The sequence below is a fragment of the Palaemon carinicauda genome, chromosome 28 (assembly GCF_036898095.1).
Source record: "Palaemon carinicauda isolate YSFRI2023 chromosome 28, ASM3689809v2, whole genome shotgun sequence".
Classification (NCBI taxonomy): domain Eukaryota; kingdom Metazoa; phylum Arthropoda; class Malacostraca; order Decapoda; family Palaemonidae; genus Palaemon; species Palaemon carinicauda.
In genome coordinates this window covers 84,914,959-84,926,901 of record NC_090752.1, presented here as the reverse complement: position 1 = coordinate 84,926,901, position 11,943 = coordinate 84,914,959, and the positions used below count along the sequence as shown (strand labels likewise).

The window sequence follows — 11,943 nt, the reverse complement described above, 5'->3', positions numbered from 1 at the left end:
TCTCTCTCCTCCATACAAATTGTTTCACATTTTCAGTTATAAACTTCATTGTTTTGACTGATGCTAACGACCAGATATTAGAAAAATACCTTTATTTTTCTATGTTTTTTCCCCAAGATTCTTTATTCACTGATAAAGATATACTAAAAATAAATTTTCAAAACAAAATCTATAAATTCTTTCCTTTTAAAAGAAAGACAAATGATGAAGGAAAGAGTAGCAACAGATGTTATGGCAGAAAATCGATCAAGAATTTATTGCTAAAAAATATGCTGAGTTGCAGCTTCAATTGGCAAGAAATATGAATCACAATTCCAATGATTTGGTTTAAAGGTTACTGATGAGCGGCAGAGGCAAGAGGCAGGACAATGACATAGAGAATTAACATATATACATATGATCAGCACCCAAGCCGCCCTCCATCACGCTCAGACCAGTAATAAATAGAAATAAAAAAAAAATCTTAATCAAGTAACAAAAATACAAAGACCTCATTATATTCATTCAGGGGACAAGTAACTCGATTAGCGATATAAAAAAAGTTTGCTATTTTAGATCTTTTATTCGTTTTGAACATTGATAAAAAACTAAAAGGATAATGAAATTATTACATAGAAAGTACGATCGAGCAGCTGGATAAAATGAAACTGGATATCATAGAGAAGAGTAGGGCCTACGTATATATCAATCAAAGGATGATATGAAGAGGGCGCATCAGGCAACCGCCCCCCTTAATGTAAGGATACCGGTAGGAAAGAAGATATTAATCAAAATCGTAAGAACAAGCAATGCCCACAATCATAAGCATATTGCAGAAGCATAAAAAACTATAGGTCTAAGTGCCTGGCCGTCCAGTAAGGATGGACATATATCTTACAGTGTCCAGTAAAACTTCAATTAATCTCTAAAACGAAAATGAGGAACACAGCATTTTGCTGAAATGCAGATTAAATGTTTGAAGGTTAAAATACTGCTCATGAATAACAGAGGCAAGAGACAGTGATATTGCCCTATCAAGCAGGACAATGCTCTAGTGACTGACCATATATGCAAGGATCCACTCCATCCAAGCTAGGACCAAGGAAGACCAGGCAATGGCTGCTGATGATTCAGCAGATAGACCTACAGGCTTGCTTAAACACCCACCCCACCCACCCATCCTTAGCTCACAAGAATGGTGAGGTTGCAGAGATCAAAGGAGCTAACGAGTTTGAGCGAGACTCGAACCTTAGTCTGGTGATCACCAGTCAGGGACGTTACCACATAGGCCATCAGCAAAAAACGCTCACATAATCGACTAGTTGGAAGGATTCAAGCACTCTGCAAAATCAATATGTTCCAGGTCCCGGTAGTTTGTATGAACAACAGCAAGGAATAACTAATAACTAATTAACTAATAACTAATCAAGATAAATACGCATCTTAAAATATCAGCAGGAGCTCAAATAGTGTACAAGAACACCGACAGTGAACAAAAAACTAACATGAACATACATCTTCAAGTGTTAAATGGAACTAAACATGCAGTAGAAACTGTGTGAACACAATAAATAAAAACAAAGTTATTATAACCATTCATTACTCCAGCGAGAGACCAGATAGATTCTTCAACGGAACTGACGTGATCTTTGTAATGTAGATTAGGTGCTTGAACTCAAATTAGGCCGAGGGGGCCAAATTGAAAATATATATTAGAGAAATAAAAGTTAAACAATTGTTTGTTACGCAAATGCAAAATTATTCGTTATTTCAGAAATACATATTTCAGAAATAAGAAATTAAACAATTGTTTGTTAAACAAATGCAAAATGATTCGTTATTTCAGAAATACATATTTCAGAAATAAGAAATTAAACAATTGTTTGTTAAACAAATGCAAAATGATTCGTTACATTAAAAATATATATTAGGGAAATAAGCAATAAAACAACTGTATGTTATATAAATAAAAATACATTGTAGCGAGACTTACGGAAATAATTAGAACGGTAATAAATATAAAAAGAACATTTTGAAAATGTCCATAAATCAAAATCAACTTTATCGAAAATAACATGCACGATAAAAATTGGAAAAAAAAAAACAATAAACAAAATGAGAAAATCCGGAAAAAAAAAAACTGGCATCAAAATTGAAGAGGAAAAAGCTAAATTCTTCACTATTCATCTGCTCGTGACATTTTGCCATTTCATATCATTACTCAAAAACTATTATCTGTTACACGTCGAAACTTTTGAGGGAAATCATGTTGCAAAAATGATTGATTGCCTTCAGATGACAGTTCAGAGATGCATAATGTCAGGATTTCCTGAGAGAGAGAGAGAGAGAGAGAGAGAGAGAGAGAGAGAGAGAGAGAGAGAGAGAGAGAGAGAGAGAGGAGAGAGAGAGAGAGAGAGAATATTTCAAGACAAAAAATCCTAGAAAAAATCTTACAATTAAACAAAATAATGTTAATTTATTCCTTAACGTCTTTCTGTCTTGCAATATGTTGGATGAGAGTTCGAGCTAAACTCAAGCTCCAGAGAGAGAGAGAGAGAGAGGGGAGAGAGAGAGAGAGAATCTTACAATTAAACTAAATCATGTTAATTTATTCCTTCACGTCTATCTGTCTTGCAATCTGTTGGATGGGAGTTCGAGCAACACTCAAGCTCCATAGTTTCTGTTAGTCTACAACCTCATCATCCTTGCGAGGTAAGGGAGCCTAGAGGTCTACCTGCTAAGTCATTAACAGCCATTGCCTGGCACTCCCTGGGGTTAGCTTGATGGAGAGGGGCACTTGCGCGCTGCTCCTATGTATACCGTACATGGTCAATCTCTAGGGCAGTGGTTCTTAACCTGGGGGTCGTGACCCCCGTGGGGGTCGTTTGGGATTTCTTAAGGGGTCACAAAGGGTTCTGGAGAATAATTTATTTTTCAAATATATTATACACGTATTTGAAATAGCCAGTAGGGCTTTTACCAGTTTGATGAGTACAACACTGGTCACAAGTTGGGTGGTCTGTTACACATTAACCATAGCCAGTGTTACCAAAATAGCGTTAAATTCCCATTATAGCTCAATCGGATACTCCTCCAAGTCACGTGATACGTGACGTGAATAACGTAATATCTCTGACGCCCTGCCATTGGTCAGCGGCCATGGGTGGGAGGGCTGCAAGGTGAACAAAATTTACATTATCCTCACCTTGTTTCATTAATGATCGTACATACGCATCTCCCTGAGTCCATGCTCATTGCATACTGATCATTCACTTGAAAATACCTATTCTCATATAATTATATATAAAAAATACTGCAAAACAATGAGGAAGTACGTAAATTATTTACTATTTAATTTGAATCGTTGAGAGTAAAGGGGGGGGGGGAGAAAGGGGGAGGCTGTTGTTATGATTGGGTGAGTGTTCTTGCGAGATCAAGTGAGATACTGATTAATGTTTACATTGCACGCTAAGCATTTTTTTTCTTTTAGGAGAAATTAGTATACAATTATTAAGAAATAATTTCGCTATAGCAATTAGTATATAGAAATTAACATAAGCTTGACAGTTTTGTGATATGAATTGTAATATGGTCATGGTTACCAGTTACGGTAAGTCAAGTGGCCATGTGAAACGTCATTACTTATTTCTCCAACTTCCTTTGTTATGGGCGCCTAACAACGTTTTTTTTTTCATATTATTTTCACGTTGCGTTACCTTTTCCATCTTTTACCTTTTCTGCCTGCGAGATCTGAAACGAGATTTTCTTTTTTTTCCAGATACTCTGTCGTTTCCTTTTTGCACTATGTCTGCCAAGAAACGTACGTACAATGAAGCCTTTCTCAAGATGGGTTTCACAAGCATTATTCAGAACTCAGTGGTTAAGCCGCAATGTGTCATCTACAGCAAAGTTTTGAGTCACGAAAGTATGAAGCCAAGCAAGCTGAAGATCCATTTTGAGTCCTGTCACAGCCATTTGGGGGACAAAAACTTGGACTATTTCAAGCAAAAAGAAGCTGCCCTGAAGGCCAGTCGCATCGATTCCACTGGTCACTTTGCTTGTCAGAATAAAGCAGCGTTGGAGGTTTCATACAGAATTGCTCTAAAAATTGCTAAGACCAAGAAACCTCATAATATTGGCGAAGACTTGATTAAGCCTTGCATTCTGGAAGCAACGAAGGTAATTCTTGGAGAACAGCAGGCAAACAGGATGAAGGCTATTTCCCTTTCGAATGATACAGTCAGGAGTCGGATCTCGGACATGAGTGACGATATTATGCTGCAAGTAGTGGCTGCTGTGAGGAGTAGCCCAGTCTATTCATTGCAACTGGACGAGTCAACGGATGTTGCTTCATGTTCCCAACTTATTGTTTATGTTCGTTACCTTGACGTGAAAGTTATGAAAGACGAGTACATATTCTATGAACCACTGGCCACAACCACTCGTGGAAAAGATATTTTCAAAATCCTTGAAGCCTTTCTCCTTAAGCACGAACTAGGTTGGGACGCACTTGTTGGAGTGTGTACAGATGGAGCTCCTTCTATGGCCGGTTGCAAATCGGGCTTCAAAGCCTTCATGAAGAATGCCGCTCCACATGTCTCTTTCACTCACTGTATGCTTCATCGGTATGCTTTGGCAATGAAGAATCTCCCACCTGGACTTCAAGAAGTGCTTACTGACGTTGTAAAGATTGTGAACCATATACGAGGAAGTGCAATAACTTCAAGGATTTTTAAATTGCTATGTGAAGAAATGGGTGCTGAATTTTCTGTTCTACTATTTCATACAGAGGTACGTTGGCTCTCACGCGGCAAAGTTTTAAATCGCGTGCTACAACTTCGCGAAGAAATAACAATGCTGTTGGAACGTGGTCATATGGCAAAGGAGAATCTTCTTCATGAAAAGATGCAGGATGATTATTTTGTAACAAAGGTTGCCTACTTGGCAGATTTCTTCTTGGAAGTAAATTCTCTGAATACTTCAATCCAAGGAAACGTTACAATGATGCACACAGCTCGGGACAAAGTGGCAGCGTTCAAGTCTAAAATTCAACTTTACCAGAAAAGAGTTCAAGACGGTGACATCACTTTCTTCACGGAGATGATGACTCTCCTGGGTTCCATACCAGATGCTGAATGTAGTTTCCGTGAGGAGATCTCCACTCATCTTTTGGCAGTAAATGACGCCATCGAAAATTAATTTCCAGGACTAAACGACCGCTGTACTGATGCGTGGATCTATAGACCCTTTTCAGTAAAGGATAGTGCCATCAGTGATACTGATGTTGCTGCTAAGGTAGAATTTTATCAAATTCATGAGGATTCTCAGCTTAAAGTCGATTTTGCCGAACAAGAGCTCCCAACATTTTGGGCAAAAGTGAAGGACTACTGTCCCGTTCTCTCGATGCGTGCATTAACCATGTTGATTCAGTCCCAGTCAACCTACTGATGCGAGGTTGGATTCTCAGCAATGGTTGCACTGAAAACAAAGGCACCCAATAGGCTTGTCATCGATACTGACATGAGGTGTTGCCTATCGAACACTGGTCCTCGCTTTGATAGACTTATGGCTGCAAAACAATTTCAACCATCACACTGAGTGAATGAGAAGTAGGTGCTAGGTGTTGTATGGTGTTGAATAGTTCTTTGGAATTGATAATTTTATGGCATTTGTAGAGGCTATGTAAGTGGAATTTTTCAAGGTTTTTGTTCTGTGGTGTTTCCAATAAAATTGTATAGGAGTAAACCATGGTCTTCCTGTAATTTTGTTTACTTGACCGTTTGACAAGGTTCATTATTTCCAAATCTATTATAGGGGGTCATAATAATACTCTGATTAGTCCCGGGGGGTCATGGGATGAAAAAGGTTAAGAACCACTGCTCTAGGGCATTGTCCTGTCCCTTGATTTTGCCATTTGTGAGCGGCATTTAAACAAGACATTGTCTACTATAAAGTGCATTAAATTCTGGAAACCTTATCCTATCATGCATAACAAACACAAAAATTTGCATGCAATCAGGAAAACTCTGAAAGCAAATTCAAATACCCCTTTTTGATGGGGTGCTTTGAAGTGCTAACCTGATTAACATTAGCACATTTAGCAGCACAAAAATTGAAGGACATTGAAGACATAATTCTAAATTACTATCCTTGATATTCTTATAGTCTAAGAACCCAGTCATTTCATATCCTAACCCAGCCACTGAGGGGGGCAAGCCAGCCTCAACTTGGTGCCGGTCCCAAGCCCGGATAAATGGGGAGGGTTGGCGGCAGGAAAGGTAATTTCTGTGCGACGTCATGATAAGATATTTTCTTATTAGATATGATGATAAGAGGGAAATGACCTTATTAAATGTTATCACTAGAAGCTTCCATGTTGTTAGTCATATTGCCATACTTCATTTTCATCAACATTATTACATTAGTGTATGTGACCCGTCATAAATGACGACTATATCTAGATAGATATGGATGCACACGCAGATTCTACCCTTCCCACCCCTTCCACTTTTCATAACTACAACCTCTCTCATCAGGGTATTACTACTCTCTCTTCTCTCTAACCCGAGGGACGGAGTCTTGCTGGGAAGGGTAACCACAATATATATATATATATATATATATATATATATATATATATATATATATATATATATATACATATATATATACATATATATATATGTGTGTGTGTATACAGTATATATATATATATATATATATATATATATATATATATATATATATATATATATATATATATATATATATGTGTGTGTGTGTGTGCGTGTATATATACTGTATGTCTATATATATATATAATATATATATATATATATATATATATATATATATATATATATATATGTATATATATATATATATATATATATATATATATATATATATATGCTTTTAATTATATAGGGAAGATTATCAACACCACACGCCAATAGGAAAAGAGCACAGTGTGAATGGTTAACGACCTTTCCCTCTGCGACCCTGGTCAACTGCTGTGACTTCGCCAAGAGGACCTATAACCAGAAAGGTCAAGCTGTGGACGAAACCAAGTTAACCTTATTTACTCTAGCCCGACATAACGATGCCCACTAACACAATTACAAGTTAGCTAACGATATCCTTTATAAGTTCGCATTCTAACCAACATACTTCTAATTCTATCAAGGTTATCACTTGCATTTTACTCCCTTGAAAAACTTATTTGGATATACAGTATTATATGAAACGAAATTTACGTAAATATGCAAATATTTTGAATTTTCATTAAAGGATGACACAGATGTAAAAACAGTGGACCATCAGGGGATCTGGAAGAAAATAAGAAACAGGACACACCTGACCTGCTGGAATGGAGAAGTAGTTGGAATAGGAGGGCATCAATATTCAAGGAGACAAGAGTTAATGGAATGGGCTTTAAAATATATTACCATTACTATCACAGACATTAAAAGTTCACAGTTATAAAAAGCAGATTGGTAAAAGCATAAAAGCCCCAGCATGGATAGCAGTGATAACGGAAAAAGAAACAAAGAAGAATAAGCTATCAAAAAGAAATATCATAATATAGCAATAGATATATGAATAATATAGAGAGAAGGACAGTAATGAAAAAGACTATGGATCGGTGGCTCTGGCACTGTCCAAAACTATACAAAATTGGTTTGATTTGCGTACTAAAGAGTTCCTTATATACAGAACAGTTACTATCTGCTTAAGTTTGCAACGTGTGCCAGTCTTTTATTTGTGAGGTATGTGAGGAAAGAACGCAATGAGTAAGAGTGTATCCAGACTATTTGATATAAGTGTAGACAAAGAAAAGATCAGTATCTAAAGAAAGATATAACATCAAACCGTTTAGCCATTCCATAAAGGAGGCTATAATTCTCTAATGTTGGTATCTTAATATGGGATACATACACAGACACAGACACACACATATATATGTATTATATATATATATATATATATATATATATATATATATATATATATATATATATGTATTAGATATATATATATATATATATATATTATATATATATATATATATATATATATATATATATATATATACATATATATATATATATATATATATATATATATATATACATATACATATATAGCCCATATTAAGATACCAACATTATAGAATTATAGCATCTTTTGTGGAATACATTATATATATATATATATATATATATATATATATATATATATATATATATATATATACATATACATATACATATATAGCCCATATTAAGATACCAACATTATAGAATTATAGCATCTTTTGTGGAATACATTATATATATATATATATATATATATATACATACACACACAAAATGCTTTACACAGTTGCTCAACTAGCATACATTTCGGAAGTCAATGAGGACCATAAAAGCGATAAATTATGTTAAAAAATACAAATTCCACAAACTCTAAATTCTCTAGACGAAATTTTGTCGAGGAAAACAAAATAAGTAAACGCTCAAAGACACTCAACAAAAATCACCACAAATGAAGACAAAATAAAGACAGACCTCAGAAATGAAGATGGAGGAACAGAGAGTCGGGAGGGAAATAATCGGGATAACTTTGGGAAAAGTTTAATGGCAAAAGTTTGGAGGAAACGAAGGAGATTGACCAGACGGACGTCAAGTTTCTCAAGGACTTCTGCGTATTACGTTTGAAGACAAAAGATGGGTCTTGATTTTAGCTCCATCAATGAAACTGCACACAGGAACTATCTGCTCCAGTGCCTCCGCTTGCTTGTTGATTAGATTGGCGTCCAGGCTGTCCGTCTCTTGTTGATTTACTTGGTTGCCAGTCTGAATGTCTCTTGTTTAGGCTGCCAGTGTGAATGTCTATTGTTGATTTACTTAGCTGCTTGTCTGCCTGTCTCTTGTTGAATTGTTTGGCGGCCAATCTGTCAGGCAATCTGTCTAGTTATTTTCTTGGCTGCCAATTTGTCAAGCTGCCTGTCTCTTGTTGTGCCTCGCTGCCAGTCTACCTGTCTCTGGTTGATTTGTTTGGATGCCACAATGACTGTCTCTTGTTGATTTGCTTTGCTGCCAGTCTGAGAGCTCTTATTGATTCGCTTAGCTGTCAGTCTGCCTGTTTCTTTTTTATTTGCTTAGCTACCAGTCTGCTAGTCTATTGCTGATTTGCTTGGCTGCCAGTCTACCTGTCTCTTGTTGATTTAATTGTCTGCAGGCTACATGTTTAATGTTAATTTACTTGGCTGTCTGCCTGCCTGTCTATCAGTATTCAAATCTCTCAGTAGCTTGCAAGGCTGTCAGTCTGCTGCTTTTATTAATTTGCCTTGCTGTTAGTTTGACTGTTCCTTGACCAGTTTTTCGTCTGCCAGTCTGACTCTCTATCCATAAGATATCTCGACAAGTTATTTATAGATCTTTACTTAAAGAAATTACACTATTATTTGTAATGGATCCGGTTCAGAATATAGAACCAAAATATTTTTTAGAGGTTATGAAACCTTATCTTTAGTATGTCAGTCTGACGAGATGTTGTCTTAACATGTAGCCTACACTGGGTCTATTATTTTTCTAAATACTTGCAGGACCGTACTTAGACATGAGCAAAGGGAATTAAATAGGAAAATAATCTTTCCATCAATGTTTCTATTGGGAAAATTTTGTGGAAGGTCATCTAACAGTCAACGGAAGATTTACATTTAACTGTTTTATCTTTAAGTCCGCCTGCGTAAAATATCTTGAAGACACCAAGGATGGATTTATATATAAAATCTAATGGACTGATTTGCTATAGGAAATATCGGGGTTGTGGTGGCGGATGTGGTAACGTCCCTGACTGGCAAACGCAAGACTGGGGATCGAGTTAGTTCACTCATTTTCTGCAATCTCACCATCATTGTGAGTTAAGGATGAGAGGTTTGGGGGAGACTTTATGTCTATCTGCCGATTCATCAGCAGCCATTGCTTGGCCCTCCCTGGTCCTAGCTTATATGGAGGGGGGGCTTGGGCGCTGATCATATGTACAGTATATATGGCCAATCTCTAGAACATTGTCCTACTTGCTAGGGCAATGCCATTGTCCCTTGCCTCTGCCATTCATGAGCGGCCTTTAAAGCCTTAAATGTCTCTCAGCTTCAGAAGATATTTCCAAACGGTAATGATGAATTTCTATGAGGTTTCGGAGAGAGAACTATGGGCCAAGGAAAGCTTCATTTCATTTTGATATAAAGCCGGATATGATCTCATCCCCGATTCAGTAGTTGAAGGGTGATTATGGCAATGACTGTTAAGTCTTTATATATCTGAAACCCTCCCTTGTTGAGAGAACGTCTTGATTTTGAAAATAACAAATGTATGTATGTATGTATAAAGGTGTATACACACAAACACATATACATATATATATATATATATATGTATATGTGTATATATAAATATATATATATATATATATATATATATTAATATATATATATATATATATATATATATATATATATATATATATATATAAATTTACATACATGTATATGTACATATAAACTGTATATATATATATATATATATATATATATATATATATATATATATACACATTATATATATACTGTATATATATATATATATATATATATATATATATATATATATATATTATCATTATTACTTGCTAAGCTACAACCCTAGTTGTAAAAGGAGGGCGCTATAAGCCCATGGGCTCCAACAGGGGTAATAGCCCAGTGAGGAAGGGAAACAAGGAAAAATAAAATATTTTAATAACAGTAACAATATAAAATAAAATATTTCCTAAAACTTTAACAAAACAAGAGGAAGAGAAATTAGATAGGATAGTGTGCCTGGGTGTACCCTCATGCAAGAGAACTCTAACCCAAGACAGTGAAAGACCATGGTATATATATATATATATATATATATATATATATATATATATATATATATATATATATATATATATATATATATATAGCAATTCCAGTAATTCTTTATGAAACAATCTATATTCATAAGTAACACACGAAAGGCGTTAAGTTTTAATTTACTAAAAACTAAAATTTCCGGAAATACAGTAACAGCATTAAATATCTAACTAGAGGGGCAGCTTATTTCTCAACCTCTTGCTCGACCTTAACCTTGACCTTTGACCTTGTACCTTAACATGTAATAATTGGCGTGTATTTTCATACAATCAAATATGAACCAATTTTGAAGTCTCTGTGACAACGATGTCCAAACTTATAGCTGATTACGTGAATTTGATCTTTTGCTTGACCATGACCTTGACCTTTGACCTACACCTTCCACTATTCATTCATTTCAAGCTTTTAGGATAGACGTTAATCCATGCAAGTTTCATTACTCTACGATTGGAATTGATATCTGGAAGACGTTCACAAACAACAAACATATAAACAAACTCACGAACAGGAGCGAAAACATAACCTCCTTCCAACTACGTTGACGAAGGTAATAATCATGAGCTACCCAAAACCTCTTTTGCATACACCACGCATTTACCAGTAACGATAGCAGTGATCTCTTCCCTGAAAGACGTCAGGCATCGTTGGATCAATTTCCCGTAGTCTTGACGACTGCTGGAAATATCCCATCCATTTCTGTCCATCGCCATCGCTGAGGGAGGAGTTTCCCCACTGGCTAGATTACCACGGGTCTATCGCCCGGTCTCATTTCCTCTCGTTATGAACCTGTCGGGTTATTTCATGTTTACTTTGGGGGAAAATAAAGAAAATATATATGCAGTATGTGTCCACGCCTTGGCTGTTAAGAGAATATTGGGTAGATAATCAATGCGTGTATATATACATACATATATATATATATATATATATATATATATATATATATATATATATACACACACACATATATATATATATATATATATATATATATATATATA

The 11,943-nt window shown here is 35.5% G+C and overlaps 1 protein-coding gene across 1 annotated transcript; it reads left to right on the top strand.

Moving 5' to 3' along the window:
- The first annotated feature begins 3,783 nt into the window (after positions 1-3,783).
- On the top strand, positions 3,784-5,178 carry LOC137621913 (protein FAM200C-like). The gene has a single exon (XM_068352415.1). The coding sequence runs from the start codon at positions 3,784-3,786 to the stop codon at positions 5,176-5,178; it is 1,395 nt and encodes a 464-aa protein (XP_068208516.1).
- Positions 5,179-11,943: the final 6,765 nt, after the last annotated feature.

What these genes read in the sequence shown, in the direction of transcription:
- LOC137621913 (XM_068352415.1), top strand. Translation starts at nt 3,784, where the DNA reads ATGTCTGCCAAGAAACGTACGTACAATGAAGCCTTTCTCAAGATGGGT.